General features: G+C 48.4%; 1 protein-coding gene across 6 annotated transcripts in view; it reads right to left on the bottom strand.

The window, feature by feature from the left end:
- Positions 1 to 20930, bottom strand: part of RBPMS (RNA binding protein, mRNA processing factor) — a 171691-nt gene extending 150761 nt beyond the window's left edge. For 4 of the 6 annotated variants that reach the window (XM_059156329.1, XM_059156333.1, XM_059156330.1 and 1 more), the window contains exon 1: positions 20274 to 20818. In XM_059156329.1, the coding sequence (XP_059012312.1) occupies positions 20274 to 20339 (66 nt within the window). In that variant the 5' untranslated portion in view covers positions 20340 to 20818. Of the gene's footprint in view, positions 1 to 20273 lie in introns of all 6 variants that reach the window. The other 2 variants (XM_059156332.1, XM_059156334.1) reach the window with 2 other exon arrangements.
- Positions 20931 to 21478: the final 548 nt, after the last annotated feature.

Below are 21478 nucleotides of genomic sequence, written 5' to 3'. Positions count from 1 at the left end.
TACACAGCTTGCACAGGGTTAAGGGGTCTCGTTAAATTATTTTTTAATTAAGAAGATTTCCTGGGGTCTGGGTGGCTCCGTTGGTTAAGTGCCTTCGGCTCAGGTCAGGATCCCAGGGTCCTGGGACTGAGCCCCGCAGCACGGGCCCTGCCCCTCCTTCTTCCCAATCCTTCTGCCCCCTCCCTCTGTTCTCTCCCGCGCTTTCTCTGGCTCAAGAAGAATTTCAGTGTAATAGTTATCAAATAAGGTTTGTAGAGAATCTGTACTGTAGGACATCTTGTGGCCAGGTGCTGGAAATATCCAAGAGCAGCAGTTAACTGTGTGTGGGGGGGGGTGGGGGGGGGGGTATATGCATGTGTGTGTGCGCGCACTTTTTTTTTTAAGATTTTATTTATTTGACAGACAGAGACCACAAGTAGGCAGAGAGGCAGGCAGAGAGAGAAGGGGAAGCAGGCTCCCCGCTGAGCAGAGAGCCCGATGCGGGGCTCGATCCCAGGACGCTGGGATCATGACCTGAGCCGAAGGCAGAGGCTTTAACCCACAGAACCATCCCAGGCGCCCCTGTGTGTACATTTCTAAATCACCTGGAATGTAAGCTCTGCTAGAGTTTCCACAAGATCAAGACTCGTAGCTGTGTTCACGGATTCTCAACCAAGGCCTACGTGTACAGCACGAAGTCAGTGTCCACATGTGTTTGCTGAATGGACTTTAAAAAAGAGTTCAAGGTCGAAACACACAAACATACACAGATACACGTGAAAGGACATAAGTGCATAAACAAGGTAGCACATTCAGTTGCTAAGTCAGAGGCTGACATTGTCCTATGGAGGGAAAGCTCCACAGGCAAGGAGGAAAGCCCACAGGGTAGGCCCGGAAGGAAAAAAAAAATATATATATATAAACACATGGAGTGAAGAGCAGAAATCACTCTCTGCACTAGAACATCAGGGACCTGGAGGTGGAAGCCTTGTAAGAACAGAGCACCCCAAAAGTGGCAACTGAGGAATAAATGAATAAAATGTGGTATATACCCATACAAGGGAAACACTACTCAGCCATAAAAAGGAGCAAAGTACTCAACTCAGGGCCCTGGCAGGCCCTTGATCCCAGGGTCGTGAGTTCAAGCCCCATGCTGGGCACAGACCCTACTTACAGAGCACTAGCTGCTAGGCTGGAGTAGGAGGAGGCCGCGCATATTCGAAGGTGACAGACAAGTTCAGAAATGCAGGTGGGGGCCTGGGCAAGGCAGGGGGGCTTTATCAGCTGAAGAAATCTGGATCTGGGGGCACCTGGGTGGCACAGCTGGTTAAGACTTTTAGCTTAGGCTCAGGTCATGACCTCAGGGCACAGAGAGAGAGATTATCTCAGAGGGAGAGATTCTCTCTCTCCCATACTCCCCTGCTCATGAGTTCTAAAATAAACCTTAAAAAGCAAAAAAAAAATCTGGATCTTACCCACTAACAACAACAAAACAGTGGCAGCCGGTGTGCTCCCGTCTTCAGAGCCACTTTCACAAACCTGAGACCCTCTGATCAAGGAATCTCCAAATGCTTTCAAATGCTTTCAGGCGCTGGCTGATTCATGGGCCTAACGCTTTCGGAAGAGAGTGAACGGACTAGGGGTGAGAGGCTGTGGAGGCTGGGCATGTCACTCAAAAGTCCAGACCAGGGGGACGGAAAAGATGGAAGAAGGGAACAGACTATGGCGTGAGGCCTGAGGCAACCCAGAGTTTCTGGAACCAGAGAGGCCACGTGTAACCGGGTGACTCACCTCCTTCCAAAGAAGCGGTCTCCTTCACAGAAGACCTGGGCAAGGCCAGGATCTCAGATTCCTCCGGGAAAGCAGAATCCCAAGAGGCACGAGGCTCAGGAGACCTCTTGATCTCTTTGGAATCTACCTCTCTGAAGAACACTCCTCCAGATGGGCAGAGAGGTTCTGCCTAAGAGGACAGCTTTAGAGCTAGCTGCCTAGGTGTTCCAATGCAGGCTTTGGTATTTACTGGTAAATACCAGACCAAGTAATTCCCCTCTGAGCCTCAGGTCCTCACCTGTCCGTCAAGAATAACAGGGGTTGGTACCCACCTGCCAGGGGAGGGAGGCCTCCAGGAGTCAGTATGTTAAGCATCCAAGAATCGAGGAAAGCAATGCCCGGAACCAGGTCAACAAGATCCCCTGGTAACCCATGGATGAGCTCTCATATCAGCGAGGCTTCCAACTTACCAGTTTGTGAGCCTATATTTACTTGGGTGGTTTTTTTTTTTTTTACTTAGATTTTTATGTGTATAATATGCACTTCCCAACCACACTGAAAAGTTCCGGGAAGGTCAAGTTCAAGGTCTGTCTGCTGCCCATTGTGTCACCAGGGCTTCACAGGGCAGGAGGGCAGTATCACCGGAAGGACTCGCTCACCTAGGAATTATATGTTTGGTTTCCAAAGCCAAGAGGCACGGGGACTGACAAACAGTCGTGCTATCCTGAAGAGTCAGAACGGAGATGCAGTCAGGGACGAAACAGCTTTATGAAGGTGTGAAACGGTACTAGACTAGTCCGAGAGGAAAAGGCTTTATTTTCCCAGAATGCTAATCTAAACAGTCTGTGTGGCCTTGCAAGCTTAGTTTAAAAAAGGAAAAAAACAAAACAAAACAAAACCAAAAAAGGTTTAGCATACAGAAATTGGGCCCTGCAGGTTGTAGATCTATCCCCTAAGGGACAGGCCTGGTTGGGGCAACCCATGACAACTGACAAAACAAAGTCCTGAAAATATCCTTCTCTTTGTCATTCATTTACTTCTTCATTAAAAGTTAACAGCCACGGGACGCCTGGGTGGCTCAGTTGGTTAAGCAGCTGCCTTCGGCTCAGGTGATGATCCCAGCGTCCTGGGATCGAGTCCCACATCGGGCTCCTAGCTCAGCGGGGAGCCTGCTTCTCCCTCTGCCTCTGCCTGCCATTCTGTCTGCCTGTGCTCGCTCTCTCCCCCTCTCTCTCTGATAAATAAATAAAAAAATTAAAAAAAAAAAAAAGTTAACAGCCAGTTAAGGCTTCTCCTTGCCACAGAAGTACACCCACATTCATTCCTACTTCCAAGCTTTTATGATGGGACCCTCCTACCCCAGCGCCCATTTCTACCTATTTCAATCTTACCGGTTCATTAAGGCTCATCTCTTTTCTCCACAAAGCTTGTTTTACTGTCATCCACACTGATCTCTTTGACTTTCTGAGCCCTGTGTTACACAGCTTTTCAACTTGTATAGGAACTCAGTATTATTTTCCCCATTGTTTTCTGGGCTGACTAGGTCTTTCCAAGTAGGAAAGGAAGTAGGCAGGAAAAGTGCTTCTTGGTAACCCCACTGAACAGCCAACAAAACACGGGGTTCAAGGCCTGTCTTCAACCAGGACTAACGACCGGACCCCAGGGGAGCTGAACCTCTTCACCACTGAACAATGTTCCCCTTCACCGACCCCTTCGCCAGCTGTCAACTGAAATCAAGGACTCAAGGAAGAGAAGGCACGTTTCCTATTTGCAAGAGAGTTTCCAGCCCCTTTGAGAAGGGCATTATGTGCATCCAAATTCAGTTATATGACCTCCCTGGGAATTTACCCTGAAAGACTGTTAGATTAAAGCTAAATGAGATGCAAATTTCATTCATATGTAAGAGTCAGGATGAGTCAAGGCTGAGGTTTCCATTACATCGGCTCGTTTCCTCGAGTCACACTCTAAGAACATGTGTGTAGGCTTTGTGCAGGGTGTGTGCTCTGCAGGAATGTTCTGTTAACAATTAAGGAGGCCTCGTGGGCTGGCACTGCTCTGCCTCCACAGGGAGACCGGAGTTTCCTCTTCAGAGAGCGTGTGGCTGCTCTGGCTACACGGTGGGCACCCACAGGGGAAACAGCCCCCGTGGGGAAGAGGAGATGCCCTCACGGTCTGTCACTCAGACAGGGGAAACCCTTGAGCACACTCGGACACTGGAGCTCTAGGCCCTCCTTCGCAACTTAAGGGCAAGGAAAATATTCCCACTAGTCGACACATGGCACAGTCCACACCTAATCAAAGGCACTGTTTTAACTTTAGAACCGCTCCTTCCAAAGATGTCATAGTTAGCGGTCCTCCAAAACTTATGTCAAACTGACCGGGTGTCCAAGACGGTCAAGAAAAGCAGAGATGGGGATGTACCCACCGGTTCCGAGACCCAGGTTTCCACAACAGGACAGCTCCGAAATCGAGATGCATCTTACAGCTCAGTTCTTAACCCGGCAGGTCGTTGGTTCCCCTTAAAACTGTTGGGTCGGATTCACGGAGATGCCCTACACATGCACAAAGAACACCCCAGGTACTGGCCTCTTTGCCGGTTACTGAATTTAGAGCCAGCAAAAAATACCTCTATCAAGGACCTAATACACGAAGACCGCAAAATCAGTACAACTCACGGTGTTCCGCTAAACTCGAGAAGGACGGCTCCAGAAACTGAGCATCTCAGGGCCTACAGCTGTACAAGAAACAATCGGGAGAGGTCTTGACCTGGGGTGGGGCTTTTTTCTGGTTGTTTAAGTCAATACGTAACGTCCAAGTGTGGTACGGATCAGACAGGAATATTAATTATGAATCCCAGAGGGCAAGTGTGGAAAACTCCACAGAGGAGCAACCTTTAAAAACATTTTTAAAACTGCCAGCCATTGGGGGTGCAGGAAAAAAGGAGCCTGCTGATAGTCCTGGCGGGAGTGTAAGTTAGTACAGTGTTTCGGAGATTTGGCAATAAACATCAAATGTCTTAAAAAGAATGCATGCCCTTTGACCCAGAAATTCCAGTTCCAAGAGCTGAAGCTTAGGAAATCACCGCGGGTATACACAGAGTGGACACGGCATCCAGATCACAAAGCTGGAAACCAGCTCCACGCGCAGCAAGGGATGGGTAAAACACATGAAGGCCCATCCGGACGGCATCGTATGAAGAATTAAAAATGAGGCAGCAAAAATGCATCCACTGGCACGCAAAGATGTTCATGACATAATGCTAAGTTTCAAAAAAAAAAACTCTGAATGTAAACACTTTTATAGTATGATCTCATTTTTGTTAAAATAGAAGGGAGTGTGCTTGCTTGTACACAGAGAGAAAAGGAAAGATATTACGTGTTAACAGTGGTTGCAGAGGAAAGAACTGCCGAACTGTTCGGGGTTGGGGGGCGGTTTTGGTTTTTGTTTACCTGCATTTGAGCAGAGCAGCAGCGGTAGGGAAAGGAGGAGCAGAATGGGGGTGAATTTATTCTCTAGGAAGAAAGAGTGAAAAGAAACCTGGGACACGAGGTGATCCAATTAGGTGAACAAATTGGTTTAGGAATCTTAGAAAGGAATCTCAATCCCGAAAATCAAAGAAATTAAAAATCCAGTGGATTCATTAGCATTATTTTAATCTCTCAAATAGAAGCAATACATTACTACCCTTCCTTTGAGGACTGTTGGGAGAAATGACCGGTAGAATTAAGTATATAATAGGATTTAAAATAAGCAAAAATATCCCAGGAGGAAATCTCTGCGGTACAGTGAAGCTAGCCGCGGCCCAGTGCCGTGGACGTGGGTACACAAAGGTCCAATACAGCAACAACAACAAAAAAATCACGTTAACTATCCTAGAGCTCCCATAAAAGCCAGCCACCTCAGGACTCCACAATGAATAAGATGCTTCCTCTAGCCCATCCCTAGAAGGGACAGTTCCTCTGAACAGTTACCCATTCGAAATGGGGAGGGAGGAGAGGCTTTCCAAGGCCTAGGACTACAATTTCGGTTGGCAAAATACAATGCACATTAGTTTCGTGGAGAGATTTCAGAGAGCACCGGAATGAGTGGGAAAACCCAAGTCACACAAATGCATTTCAATGCCTGGGTCTCCTCTGCACTGAGGAGCAACCAAGTTCCACTTGGGCTGCCTTTCTTAAGTAGTGGGGGGGGGCACCTTTTTTTGTTGCCTTCAGGATAAGCTCATACCAATAAGATTTCTCCGCTTAATCATGACCCATGACTGACAACAGAAACAAGCACAATTTTCCTGTTGATTAAAGGCCTGTGGGGCGTACGGAATGGAGAGGAATGGGCAGTTCAGAGCTAAAGCTTCGCCAACGTTTAGTTGCCAAAATCAGAAACTCACAATATTCCCAAGCCCCATAAGCATTTTTGAGGCTTTGTTTTCCCCGCCCCGCTCCCCTTCCCACTGATTTCTGTTTTTAAGATACAGAGTCCGCAGGCTGGGTGCACGGGGACCAGATGGCGACAGATGCTGGTCTTGAAAAGGGCAAGACATTTCCCTTTGATCATCCAAGAACATGGAGACAAGGGACAACGTTCCAGATCAGGACATGTTCACTTAGCTTCAAGGTTTGCCAGGAGCTGCATGAAGACGGGAGCAGTTTCCTGGGCGCTCCTCCACCCAGTAAAATCAGATCTACTCCATCCCCCAGCGAAAGTACAAAAAGCTAAGTGAGCTACCCTGGTTTGGGAATGTTCTGTCTTCCTCACCATTGCCCGCAAGGCTGACGCAGAAACCGTCTCAAGGCAAAGCATTCCTGTGCCAGGCACTGCCTAGTTATAAGCCGCTTGAATGTGGTGGGTAGATGATCAATGGTGTTTTTGTCTTTTCTTTGTAAAAATAAATTATGTTGCCACAGATAACTGGAAAGTAGCAGGATACTTTAAAAACGCAGGATACTTTAAAAATCCAACACACACGCAAAGTGTACAATGTATATAAGCCTTCCTATGCATCTCCACGTGTGTAAATTACCACCACAACAAACAGTAACCCTTCTCCAAAGTCCATGTATTCAGAAACCTATCACCACATCAGACACTGAAATTCTCAATGAGAATCATTTCTCCCCTGTAAGCCCTGGAGTTTTACAAGGATTGGGTCTCTTTCAAACAATTCTGCGCCGCTTCAAGATACAGTCTTCCAACACATTGAGGACATGAACAAAGCCCTTTCACACCAGAATCACACCAGAATCTGGGCAGCAGCTTCAATCTTCTCTATGCTGTTAAGACTCTGGTGCCGTGAAGTGAACCATCTCTCTCCCCCAGCACACCAGCGCTCACCAAAGACATCAGCAGGCCTTTCTAAAAATACAGTTACACTATAAAGCCTGAAAATAGGGAGGCAACAATGTTCTTTGAAAAGATGTTTGTCGTTTTCAAGTGTTCTGAAAACTCAGTAAACCACAAAACCATTTTCAACAAAATGTGTGTTTCTAATTATTAGTGGGAAGATTTATATTCCCGAAAGGGGGGGTGGGGGATGATGTGCCTGAAAGAGAAGTTCACTGCAGCAAGTCAGCAAGAATTTGTAAAGCCAAAATAATTTTGATAAGACAGAACTACTTCGCTAGCAATATAAATTCAGGTTCCCGCTGTACAAATAGTGATAATAATGCGCAGTGTGGGAGCATTCCAAAGCAGGGGCAAGGCCCGACATTTCTTCCGATGGGCCCGCTATCTAACACAGCAAATGATTACAAATCCCCTGTTAGTCCAGAGGCAGAGGTCACTCGCTATTATTGGATCGTCCCTATAGACTTAGAAGAATGAGAAGTAGTTAACACAGTAACTCAAATCGGATTCATTTATAAACCCACGTTTACTTACAGAGACCTAGATCATACAAAATAGCTCCCCCGCCTCGTTCGGTCTCTCTGTATTTTGCTGGTGATGGGTTTTTCCAAGAAGCCCAGATTAAAGATGAACACCACACAGCATGTAATTCTGCCTAACCTGGATCCTTCTTGCCTCCTTGGGCGGGGGTGGGGGGGGGGGGGTGTAAGAAATCCTACTGTCCCAAAGAGCCTCTCCAGGTCCAATTCTTAAACCACTCTGGCACTCACAGTGGGTACCATCTGGGACACTTGGGAGGGCGAGCAGGGAAGGCATCTTCTCCTTCCGCCCCTCCCCCATGATGGCTAAACAGATTAATTTTGCAGCTCAGGTTTTCTGCATAACCCCTTCTCCAAACACAAAGACTCAGGATGGGCCTTAAAGAGTCCTTTTGTTTAGAGAGGGTCATTTCCTGCCCTTAGCTCACACCCAGAAACTCCCACCCATTTCTCTAGGAGAAGCATTGATTTTCTTCGTTTAAAAAAAAAAAAAAAGGCAAAACAAAATTTCAGGCTTAAAACCATCCCCCCCTCCCAACAGCCTCCACCCTCCACCAGAGATGGAACTTGGCTGGCAGGCCACCAGGGCGGCATCCTCTCTACCGGGGTTCAGAAATGGAAGGGGCAGGAGGCAGAGAAACACGGGAGTGGGGTCAGGATTCTTTTCCTGCCGAGCAGGCATTGTCTATCTAATCCTCCCGATTTAGTTAAGGAAATGAACTTAAATGTCAAAGCAAGCAGCTTAAAGGTCCCTCAGCAAGGAAAAGGGAGGGGGGAAAAAAAAATGAAGAGTATGGATTTGGTCAAGAAGTTGACTGATCAAAGGCCTTCTATACCACTGTCTATAAACCAGGGTCTCTAAGGATTAAAGGACAATGGATGACAGTGAAGTTTAAGAAGTTTGCTCAAGGTCAAGGACAAGGACATAGATGCCATAATTGGGGATAAATCCAATGGCCTGCATGTTCACGAGCACATTAGTATGCTCAATTAGCAGGCAGTCTGGTGACCAAAGGAATGACGACTTACATGTTTTTCCTCCGGAAATGTCATCTGCTCTGCTTTACAAGGAGTAAAAACAGTCTGAGCCTGTGAGGCTAACAGGTAGAATCGGTGACTGCAAAGTGCCTCCTGCAGAAAGGTTCACAGAGCCCAGATCAGGCTTCCTTCGTGGCAGCCCGTACAGGTGCTTAAAGGCTGGATTGGTCTGGCTAAAGTCCGCCTTATCCTGAGCTAGGCCTGTTGTAGGCATGAGGTGGAAAGCACGGGGAGCTTGGGGCTAGACTAAATCAAAGGAGAGTGCTAAGTCTATCTCCAAATCAGTTCCACCTGGGTTATTGACATTAACCCTTTGCAACCCCACAGACACATCTGCAGAACAGGAATCCAATTCATCTTGCCCTACTTCTACGTAATCACGCCTTGCCCGGCCCACATCATACTCCCGGCTCTGTGGAATTTTGTGCTAGGTTTCCGTTCTGACTGGACAAAGACAAGGATTCTCTTATGTGTGCCAAACCGCTACCAATCCCCCCCAGACAAAGGACCTAATCGCGTACCACCTAAAATGTCTGGCTCAGAGACGGACAGGACCCTGTAGGTTAACTAGCTGAAATTAAAAACTTAAAAAAATAAAAAATAAAAATAAAGTTTCTGACTTACAAAACTATGTGAGGATTTAACGGTCTGCTGTAATTAAGTGGGAATGGGCATCCAGAAATGATCATCTCGAAGGCAGCGATAATCAACATTTAATTTAAAACTGCTGGAGAAAGTTTAGGACAAGGTGGCATCTTGCATGGGTCCCACGTTTAACAGGTTGGTTCATATTCCAGTCACTTAACAAATTTATTGGGCAGTTCCAGGCATTGTTCTAGGCATTGAGGGTTACAGCCTTAAACAAGACAGAGGTCCCTGCTGCCAGGGAGTAACATTCCAGGAGTATAAGACAAGTACATTAAGTAACGTCAGTGAGTAAGAATGACCCAGAAAATAAAAGAGGGATAGGAGAGTGCTTGGGAATGTGGGGTACTCTAAACCTGGAGATCGTAGATCTCTCTGGGTAACACCTGAACCGAGATCTGAAGGAACAAAGATGAGGCTGCCATATAAATATCTGGGGGTAGGATTTTTCAGGCAGACCCAAAAGCACACACAAAGGCCCTGAGGCAGAAACAAGTTTGGCAAGTAGGAGATACCTAAATAAGGCCCAAACAGCTGAAGCATGAATGAGGTTGTGATTCCTGGTCGATGAGGTCAGAAAACAGCAGGGCCCTGATCACATGGACCTCGTGCACCACTGGAAAAATTTTAAGCTCTTACCCATCAGCACTAAAACTTCAGACAAATTGCTTAATCTCTCAGAGCCTCAGTTTTCTTAGACCTAAACCATGGGATGGTCACACCTCATTTGATTTGTCAAAGTGCAACTTTTTTTCAAAAACAGAGTAGATACTGCTCTGTAAATGCTTAAGGAACGTGCAAAAAGAAAATCCATAAAAGCTTTTGCAAGTTCAATTACATTTGGGTATGCACCTGATCTTCAACTCTCCAATTCTCTAACACATAGGATGGAAAAAGATTTTTGCAACCAAGATGGTCTCAGTAATCTAACAGTCCCTTGCTCAGTAGTGGGAAACAACCAGGAGACCCTGGAAAAGAAGGAACTGGGTTGGGGGGTTGGGGAGGGGGGCAGAATCAACTCTGGACTCCAGCTCATGGCAGGTTTCTTTGTGCTGATAAGGAAGGCCCAGAGGACTTTTAGGAGAAGCAATTCCCAACGGTTTCACTCTCCTGTCACCCAGCATCCCTGGGCAGGCACAGGACAGAAGCGTGTGTGCATGTGCCTGACACAGAGAGAGGGAAGAGGGAGCAAAAGAGACTGTGTGTGTGTGTGTGTGTGTGTGCCTGCATGTGTCAGAGACAGAGACCCTCACCAGCCCCCAAACACATCCTGTTGGCTTCTAAAGGGATACTGTATTTAAAAAGAGATGGCTCTTCGGAAACTCACACATTTTTAAGTCCTGTAAATCACACATGCTGGGGAAAGTAATCACACTTTCCTAGCACTTCCCCTCAGAGCACAAAGGAAATTCTGGTACTTCTGTAATAAGGTAGCACTTTCTGTGCTATGCCTTCTCTCAGGAGGCCCCAAATGCCCATCCCATAGAGACAGGCAGGACAGAAACGCTCACAAAACAATCCTGGGGATTCAAGCAAAAGCAGGTGTGTTCTGTTTTTGCTTTGGGTTTTGTTGTTGTTGTTGTTTTTAATCTCTAGGATTTCTCTTGGGATAATGCTGACCACCTATCCGCCGATCTACATGGTGACATTAATTCAGGACGAGCAGAGGGACGGCATTTCAAAACTGACCCACGAGAGCTAAAGAGGAGTAGAAAGCAGAAACCCGTGTCTAAAACTGACGTGCATCGGGCTGGGGAGATGCACCTCAGTTCTCAGACTCCCAGATTTCTCTTAACCTTTGCAAAATCCTGGGGCCCCCCAGGATGGAGGTGGGGTGCGTCAGCATTCCTGCGGCATTTTAAATTTGTGTGACAAAGCCGTAAAGAAACCTGGAGTTGTTACTACACTCCCGGCGTGACTGGCATTTATTACTGCCATTTTCTTGTTCCCCTTCTAGGATTCTACATAACCTGCATCATAATGGGTGCGGGGGGGGGGGGGGGGGGACCGGGACCTATGAGGAATACGAATGCAGGTGGTTGTTTTTCTTAAATTCCCAGACTGTGTTTCTTTCCTCAAGGGTTGACTTGTAGTTGTAAGCAGCAAGCTTTCCCAACTTTTAGGAAAGCACTAGATGAATCCATGCAAAAGAGGACCCAAAGAATAAGAGTTTGGGGTCTGGCAAAAGGCTCCTCTTACTCCCCACCCAATTAAGTCCAAAAAGAACCAAAAACCATGAGAGAAGCATTTCTCTAAATCTTTCCCCTTTACCTTCCAATCCCATCTACAAAAACCTTAGGGTAGTTTGATTTTCCCTTCCAGGCTAGAGGAACAGCGTTGGAAAAGCGGGAGAAGCAAAAAGCTTCAGAATTAACTGCAAATCATAGAGGAAAACAATTTCCAGAGACCATTGATGAAAGCCCCCCCCCCCAAAAAAAAAAGCATGGGAAATACTATATACACCTAGATTTTTCTAAGCTCCTCTCCCACACTCGGGCTTTCAAACGGATCAGCGCACTGAATGCTATTAGGTTAAACAGTAGGGGATACAGAAGACATTCTGATGTTCCTAAATTAAAAAGTGTTTTGAAAAAATTTGTGTTTTTTCTTTTTTTAAGATTTTATTTATTTGACAGACAGAGATCACAAGCAGGCAGAGAGGCAGGCAGAGGGAGGAAGCAGCCTCCCTGCTGAGCAGAGAGCCCGATGCGGGGCTCGATTCCAGGACCCTGGGATCATGACCTGCGCAGAAGGCAGAGGCTTTAACCCACTGAGCCACCCAGGCGCCCCTGTTTCAATTTTTTTGAGCATTTCCAGGTCTTCCCCTTCCCCCAAAGTTTTCGGTTTTGTTTTTATCTACCCTCAAGTGTCAGGTGGATGTATCTGGCTCTTGCGGTCTACCCTCTCACAAGCTCCCCGGTGACCGCAGTCCCACACGGCCCCTCAGTTGTCCAGGCTCCTTCCCATCTCCCACCTTCGCAATCATGGGCCATACACGCTTCAACTGTACTGAAAATTGCTTCCAGAACCAGATCGCTCCTCGGTTATCTCCAACCCCACCACCTTCACCTCCTCACGGCCTTCTCTGCCCTTTTCCACCACTCAATTTGCTACTTCTACGAACAGGACCACCATCTGGCTGGCCGTCCAGAGGAGAAACTGAGAAGCTTCCAGAATGCAACTCCGCATCGCTCCTTTGCGCTGCCAGGGACTGAGGTCCCAGAATACTTGCGGCCACGTCGCCGCCGCTTTCCTCGGAGACTAGGATCCTTGCAGGACCAGCCTCGTCTTCTCTCTCAACTCTTCCCCAAACCTGCTGCATCCCCTTTCCCTCTGGAAGGTTCCAGAGTGCCAGGTCCCAGCTGCATGGCAGGGCACATCCAACTACAGAGTGGAGTCCGATCCCGGGCATGAAAGGCTACTGCTCCACCTTCTCCCCCACCAGGGTCGCTCCCCAGCCTTGCCCTCAACTTCCCCTCCTCTCCTGCCATGCCTGGCTTGCTGTCCCCCCAACTTCTCTCAAGCCTGGGTCTCCACACAGGCCAATCCTCCCCCACAGAGTCTCAACCTCTTCCTCATCTGGTAGAATCTTCACGGAGAACCTTTACTCGAATGTCAGCTCTTTGACACGAGGCCTTCACCCTCCCATCCTCGCAGTGACGTGTTCCCAACGCTGACACCCTCGAGCCCCTGCATCAACCCACCTGCTCACCCGGCCGTCCGCACCCCAGCCTCGCACGCAGAGCCTGCAGCACTAGCACCCACAGCCCCCACCCCCCAGGCACACCAGCTTGCACTCCAAGCAAGCTCATCACCACCCTCGGCTTACTGCGGGGATAAAATAATGGAGTTTGTGCATAAAGTGCCCAGTACCCCGTACATAACCAGAAGTAAATACTCAGAAGTTAGCCATCATTACTTCTGGAGTGAACAGATGAAAAAGACTTTGGAGAACCACCCTGGGTCAAATATCCCAGTATTTCTTCCTCTATCACAAAAACAGCGAGCCAGGCAACAACTTCAGCGATGAGCCCCAAATCTATGCAACCATACCCCCCACCCCGCAATGATGCACGGAAATAGTTTGCAATATTCTCCCAGAACTGTGATGGGAGGGGCGCCTGGGTGGCTCAGTGGGTTAAGCATCTGCCTTCAGCTCAGGTCATGATCCTGGAGTCCCAGGATGGAGTCCCACATCAGGCTCCCTGCTCAGTGGAGAGTCTGCTTCTCCCTCTGACCTCTCTCCTCTCATGCTCTCTCTCGTTCTCTCTTGCTCTTTCAAATAAACAAACAAAATCTTTCTTTTAAAAAAAAAAAAAAAAAAGATAGGGATAGGAGTGCAAGGAGTCCTAAGCCCAGACTTCCCCACACATCAAGGAAGGCATCCCCATCACAGGAGGACATCCGCCCATCACAGCATCAATTTAAATACCCTGTCGCATCTGACCTCCAGCCCACGGAGCCCGGCAGCCCCTTCTGCTCCAGCTGTTAAGGGTCATTCCCTCATTCCTTCCTCGGTTTTTCTCTCTGACCAAAGCAAGCCCAGTTCGGGGAGGGGGGTGGGGGAACATTTGCATTCCCTCCCCCCTTCCCCCAGGCAGACACTAAGGTGCCAAATGAAACTGAACACAAACATTCCAAGGTGGCTGTCATACAGAGCAGGCTGGTTTGGGAACACAGGGAGCGGCGTCATCTTCCACCTCGCCAAAGCTTCCAGAAGCCCGTGTCCGAAAGGTCACACGGAGTTCCACGGCACCGACTAAATGCTAGAGGTGAAGACCAAACGATGCACCTGAAAAGCGGGCGTGCCGTGGGGATCAGAGGCCCCCGGCCCACGCAAGTGGAGGCTGCGGGTGGCAGGTGGAGGGAGGTGATTTCCCAGCTGATCCGGTGAACCGAGGCATCCTCACCAGCCCTTCCCGTAACGGGATCGCCTGTTTCAGATTACGCATTTATAAAGAATTCTATGCATACATATAAATAAGTGTGTGCGGTATCCACCTGGTGTTGGAGTAGTGTGTTTGGGTGGGAGTTGAATATTGGGAATACGGTGACAAGGTGGCATCAATCTTTTAAAAAAAAAAAAAAAAATACATAAAAGAAGGTAATAATGATCCAGGACTTGGAGAGAGCAAAGCACTGCTACCAGAATTCTGAGGACAGTCATCTCTTTGGGATGGAACCTTTGGGTGACGGAAAGCTGCACAGTGTAGGCTGAAACTCAGCTCCTGCCTTGAAAGCAGCTCAAGCTAGATCAAGAGGGAGAAGATGGTTGAAGCGAATGGTTTACGGAGCGTGGGGGTACAGGAGGGCAAGGTCGACTGTCCAGTTTGGACTCTCTTGCCCAGAGACCAGATCAGTGCTACAGGACCCATCAGAGGACCGAGCGGTAGGCTAACAAGGATGCACTGAGAAACCTGTTAGAACACAGGGAGCAGCTAACGGTCCCGGAAACGAGCCGGAGAGAAGGAATGGGAGGAATGGGTGAGATCCGTATTAGAGAAGGGCTCCGAGGAACCGAAGAGGCCCGCTTCCGCAGCAAGGCTTGTGAGCAAAAGGAAGCAGGACCAAACCAATGGTTTTGTGACATCTACAGATACGGCAAAGAAATTTCATGGAATACTCAAAAAGACAGTTGGCTTTGTCTGGGGGTTTTGGACGTTTTTGTTCACATGTTCATTTTAAGAAAATTCAGAAAGCATAGAAAAGCATTAGAAAGTAAAAATCTAATCATTTTTATTATATTTGTTCTTTTTTTTTTTTCCCCTATTCGGGTTTTTTTTTAAAGAACTGGCATCACACAGAACTTTTACATCTGTTTTCTTTAACGTCATAACATTAACCATTATGCCCTCAATTAAAATGTTGTCAGAAGCTGGGAAGAAAAAGTCTGATTCTCCCATACAGCCTTCAGAGGGCATGAGGCAATGCGGACACTTCAATTCCAGATTTCTGGCCTCTAGAACAGTAAGAGAACGCACTGCAGCTACTTTGCGCCAACAAGAACAAAAATAAATGTATGCATATACACATACATCCTTTAAAAGCATGGCTTTTCATGGCTGCTCTTCTCCTTCACAAATTAGAAGCATGATTTACTTAGCGACCTCCCTGGGTAAGACACTAAAGAGTCTTTATGAACATTCACTATCAGAAGTAACTAATTCATATAAAAAAATTAAAAAAAATTTTTTTAGAAAGTAACTAATTCATGAACAGATTTTGCCACATAACGCCCAAGTCCTCCAGAAAGTCGCACTGGCTTGCGTCACCTTGCGATGTACCTGCGATCACTTACTTGCCCGATCACCCACCCCGAATTCTGTCCTTGAAGCACAAATTAATACAAACCCACAAATACCGGACAAAAGCAACTCTGGGAAAGAACATGCACCCTATCAAACCATCCACCCAACAAACAAAATGCCATGGGACACAAAGACTGCACCGGAGCTCAAGGGTTTATGAGGGAAATTTTAAAACCACTCCTGGAAAAACAGCCCAAAAGCGCTTGCCGTATCTGCAGGCTTCTTAAGCATCTGAGTAGGAAGTCAACACTGTGCTTTCCTTTTAAAAGGATCCCCAAAGCCTATTCGAAGGCTGAAATAGGTTTTGCTGCATTAAATCTGACTTGCAGTAAGAGCCTCCAGACATAGTCAAAACTGTATAGAACTATTATGATTCTGTATGTTGCCCAAGTCATAATGTAGATTAGTTTCATGCCCATCTGAAAGCCCGAGGTTGCCACAAACTGACCGTTTCTGGGGACCAATTGGAGAAAACAATTTTTTTTTTTTAATATTTTATTTGTTTATTTGACAGATCACAAATAGGCAGAGAAGCAGGCAGAGAGAGAGAGGAGGAAGTAGGCTCCCCGACGAGCAGAGAGCCCGACACGGGGCTCGATCCCAGGACCCCGAGATCATGACCAGGGCCGAAGGCAGAGGCCCTAACCCACTGAGCCACCCAGAAGCCCTGGAGAAAACAATTTTCTTCATGACCCCAATATTTGGGCAAGATTGCAAAGCAACCTTTTTTTTTTTTTTCTTTTAAGTTTAAGTAAGCTCTACACCCAACCAGGGGCTCAAACTCATGACCCGGAGATCAAGAGTCACGTGCTCTACTGACAGAGCCAGCCAGGCGCCCCACTAAGCACTTTAAAAGGAAAGTGAGGTAAAGATTTGTACTGGCTTGTGAAGAACCAACTTTACACGATTCCTGCCCAACATCTGCCAAACATCTTTTCAGTCAATATCCCAACAATGCCAAGTTTTTTGCTTTTTGAGTTTTAAGTACAAGAAAGTGCACATCAGTTTAAGGAAAAATTGCTATTTACCACTCCAATAAACCACCTTTTAGAAAATGTTTGTGACCAGCCTGAAAAATGCTCAAGGACCCGAATAAAAGTAAAAGCAAAACCAAATTACATATTTATCTGATTTAGATTTTTTATTTTTTTTTGGAAAATTAAGTGACCAAAAACAAATTTCTCTCTACTAACCAGGTAGAAAAAAAGTCTCGATACATAAAACTCAACAAGACAACCAGAGTCTGTTTCTATGCAGATGTATGGCTGGTCCAGGTCAAACTGCCAAAGGTGTTTAAAGAGAATATTGCCTGGTCCAAAGTCAAGATAGAAAATTCTAGGGTTTTATCAACTGTAAAATGATGTAAGAAATTATCTAATGCCCTATACATAAGCCCTATAAATCTCGGATCCCAGTTAAAGATTTTGACAACGGCTTCTCTTCGAAGGGCAATGTTGCATGGGGCGCCTGGATGGCTCAATGGGTTAAAGCCTCTGCCTTCGGCTCAGGTCATGATCCCAGGGTCCTGGGATCAAACCCCACATCAGGCTCTCTGCTTAGCAGGGAGCCTGCTTCCTCCTCCTCTCTCTCTCTCTGCCTGCCTCTCCACCTACTTGTGATCTCTGTCAGATAAGTAAATAAAATCTTTTAAAAGGGGGGGGGGGGCATGTTGTAGACAAACACACATATACAGAACACAGGAAGCCAGATGTATTATCTCTTCTACAGCTAGCCAAATCTTCAGAATTTTCCCTCAAAGCTTTGAATACTATCCAAAGCAGAAGTCTATGTCCTGTCCAAGGTTTCAAACTTCCAACCTCAAAAAGCTACAGAAATTCTCCTAAACCCTGGGCTGTTCAGTCTATACAGTTGGAACTAAGTAAGTGTCTCAGTATCAATTATTTCAGAGTAAGCTTTAAAAGCTCTCCTACAGGGCTAAAATGTACTGGAAGAGAAAAGGAACTCATTTAAAAAATAGAGAGGGGGAAAAAAAAAACAACCCTTGGATTCTCTGAAGTGGTAGAGAGAGCCTAAATTGCCCTGATGTTCTAGGAAATAAACTATTTTCTCTTGATGATGATTGGCCTTGCTTTTCCAAGTCAGCTCAATGGCCACCAGAAACAACAACAAAACACATTTTTCCCCTCTTGTCATTATGTGTATATACATTTTATATGTGTGTGTTCTGTTTACTGAAGTCCTCAGTCAGGGCTTTTAAATGTGTTTGAGAACAAATTGCTGATCGCTGGGTGGGCAGGGAAAGGGTCCAGGGTGGTGGTTTTTGTATAATGCTGAGCACATTAATGGGACTCCCCAAATACCATATTTATTTTACTTGTGGCTTTCAAGGTTGGGGGGGGGGGTGCAGAGTTTATCAAAAACAAAACAAACTCAAAACAGGGAATTAGTGCAAAATTACCTGGATCACTCAAAGTCTATTTCCTTTCTTTTCCTGAATGTTTAACATTTTAATCCCTTTCTCTTCATGGTATCTGTCTTTATAGACTCCACCTGATATGACCTGGGCTCTAAAATCTTAACTGTCCACTGAGTTTTAAAATAACTGTCTCGCCAAAACTGCTGACCCATCATAGAGCCACATGCCATTGCCTCCTGAAAAGGAACGTGGTCAGGACAACAGAGCAGGTTGAGAGGCAGGAATTAAGCTCACCTATGATTCTGCTGGTACACAACCTCACACATTAAGGCGCCCCACCAACAGGACCAACAACACAACACCCCAGTCCTGGCCGCATGAGGCAGAGATGGGTTAAGTCAAAGAAATGGGATTTTTTTCTCTACTTAATTTTCTCAAGTTAAGTAGGTTATGGTTTTGAACACTTAAATCTCTTTTGCTACCTATCAAGAGAAAAAAAAAAAAAAGCCTTTGGGTCTGCCTGATTAACTTTTTCCATTTACAAAGAGCTCTCAGCTGGGGGAGCAGAGAAAGAGGGTTTCGCACAATACATTCCTACCCTTAGAAATAAACAGACTGCCCATCTAAGTGAAACAGAAAGGTTTCTGAAGCAATTGGTGTGTTTAGGTGAATTAGTTAAATATAGCAACTCCTTAGAGAAGCACACTTGTCATTTTTAAAATTTTATTTCAAGGGCAGGGAAAATAAATAGCAAAGCAGCCAGTTAAGAGTCAAGAAAAAAAGTGGAACTTGCAATTCAGGTCTCCTTCCCTCTGAAAAGGGAAGACCCTCAGTAGCCCCAAAGAACTAGCATGTAAATAACGCTTTTCAAAATAATAGTTTGTAATAAAAAGCGCAATTACCCTCAGGTGTGAAAGCAAATTTTCAGCTTACTGCGATTCAGGTGGGTTGCCCCATACAACCTAAGAGTAAAATCTAGTGTTTTGCATTCATTTGCATGGTCCTAGGTCCCTCTATCTTCATTAAATAGTTCCTTTTTCACAAGTGGACCAAGTGCTGAAGACTTACAAGAACCAAATAAGTCCTCCCCAACGTTCGGTTTCACTCTCAGAATCTCAGTTTGCACGCTACACATTATCTCCATAATAATCTCAACACCCTAACCGACTTGCAATCAGTTTACCATCCTGTTAAGTGTATAGAGTGGAACGCCAGACCTCTAAGAATACATTACAGGTCATATCCAGATGCGTACTTTCCTGCACCTACACTCAAGTTCTTTTCAGAATGTTTAAGATCCCAGCTATGTGGGATCCTAAAAGAAGCAGGCGAAAAAAGTTATGGTTTCTTGGACTCCGGGTAACGTACCTGCAGGAACAAAGCCATTTTAAAAGGACACCACAAATAGCCAAACTACAAAATTCTGAAACGTCTGTTCAGGAGTTCCCTCCCACGGTTAAATTTTGTTTCTACCTACGGAAGGCGCCGCCGCCCGCCGCAACATTTTTAACGTTGTTACGGACACACCACCTAAAATTTACGCTCAGAAGTCAAAGTCCCATTAAAACAGTCCGGACGATCGCTTGGTCAACTGTAAACTTCTGAACTCTTTTCTTCGGCTCCCCCCACGCCCCCCCCCGCATCACCCCGAAATTGACAAAACCTAATCACCCACATTCGGGGTCTTTTGACTCATCAGAAAAGAATGCAGCCGATGAGTTATCTATTAATCCAAAATGCCTCGGCTGGGAAGATATTTCACCAAGAACTTTTTAACACTGCAAGGGAGGGGGCAGGGAACCGAAGGTGTCTTTTCACGAGAACTTTCCCCGAGTTCTCTCCCCAACCCGCGCGCGCGCGCGCGCACACACACACACACACACACACACACGCCCCACAACCTCCGGCCCCCGTCGGAGAATTAAGCCCTGACCCTCCGGGTCCCCATAAACGGAGGTCACCCAGGAGTCAGCTCTCGATTCCGCTTTTAAAATCCCACGCAAACAAAGCTGAGCATTATACTTACAAAAGTCTCCGAAAAGTCCTCAAAGTTACGCAATTTTAGGAACCCACAAAAACACGCTCTCGGAAGAGCCCCCCCCCCTTCCCGGGGCCACAGTGTGGGGCTGTGCCTCGCGGCGAGGGCATTTCCCAAACCCCGGAGTGCGGCGCCCCGGGGTCGGCGCCCGCGCCCCGCCGGCCGGCCCGCACGCGGGAGGAAGCCCGCGGCCGGCGCCCCGGGCCGTACCCCCGCCGCTGCGAGCCCCGCAGTACCTCTTCCTCCTGAAGGTTCGCCTCGTTCGGGGTGTTCTCCTTCTCGGCTTTGCCGCCGTTGTTCATCTTCCCGGTCCTTCCTCGCCGGGCAGGGCTGGGGCGCGGGGCTGGGCGAGGGCGCGCTCGCCCACTTTTCCCTTCCCCGGGCGCCGGGGCTCCCTCGGGCGGGCGCCGCGGGCTGCGGGGGCTGGAGCCGGGGGCAGCGGCGGCTCGGGCTCCCGGGGCGAGGCGAGACTGCGGCGCCGGGCGACCCAGGAAGTGCGAGGGAGACTCCGGGCAGGGCGCGGCGCGGGCCGGCTGGGCAGGGGACGGAGACAATCGGGCCCCGGGAGGGAGACCTGGAGAGGGAGGGCGGGCGCGAGGGAAGGAAGGAAGGAAGAAAGGATGGGGCGAGGGCGCGCGTCCCAGGAGGGAGCCCGGAGAGTTGGGGATGTGGCCGAGCGGGGGCTGGGGGCGGCCGCTGCCCGAGCCTGGCGGGGGCCGGAGGGAGGGGGCGAGGGGTGCCCAGACCGAGGGAGGCGGCGGTGCGGGGCGCGGGCCGCGGCTGGGACACGGGGACCCGGAGAGCCGCTGAGTGCGCGCTCCAGGCAGGCTCTGGGAAGTACGGGATCCAAGCGGCTCCCTTTCTCTCGCTCTCCTCCCTCCCCTCTCTCCTCCCGCTCCTCCTCCTCCTCCTCCTCCTCCTCCTCCTCCTCCCTCCGCCCTCCCTAGACGTGGGCTGCCGGCTGCAGCCCGGAGGGACGGGACGCGGGACCGAGAAGCCCCCCGCGGGAGGAGGGGCTGCCCCGCGGCCGGATGGCGCGCGCCGGGGAGGGGCCGCGGGCCGCAGGCGGAAGCGGCCGACCCCAGCCCCCCGACTCGGCGGTAGGTCGGAGGGCGAGGGCCGAGGCGCGGGAGGGAGGGAGGCCGGGTCCTCCGGTTTCCTCGGCCCGTGGGGGCCCCGGCGGCCCGGCCGGTGGGGAGTTGGCGGACTCGCGTGGCGGTGCGCGCCAGCTCGGAGCGGGGCCTCGGGGAGCCAGCGCGACGCCCGGCAAGCGTGACGGGCTACTGCGGGGGGCCTGCTTCCCGCGGGGATTCGCACCCCTGTCCCCGCGCCTGCCCCTCCTTCTCAGGACCGGCTCAGACCTATTTCCTCCCTTCCTAGTGGGCAGCTCGAGATGACAGGATGCGAGAGAACGAGCGACGTCCGGGCGCAGCCGGGTCCT

The sequence above is a fragment of the Mustela lutreola genome, chromosome 18, assembly GCF_030435805.1.
Source record: "Mustela lutreola isolate mMusLut2 chromosome 18, mMusLut2.pri, whole genome shotgun sequence".
Lineage (NCBI taxonomy): Eukaryota > Metazoa > Chordata > Mammalia > Carnivora > Mustelidae > Mustela > Mustela lutreola.
This window is presented reverse-complemented; position numbering and strand designations above follow the sequence as displayed.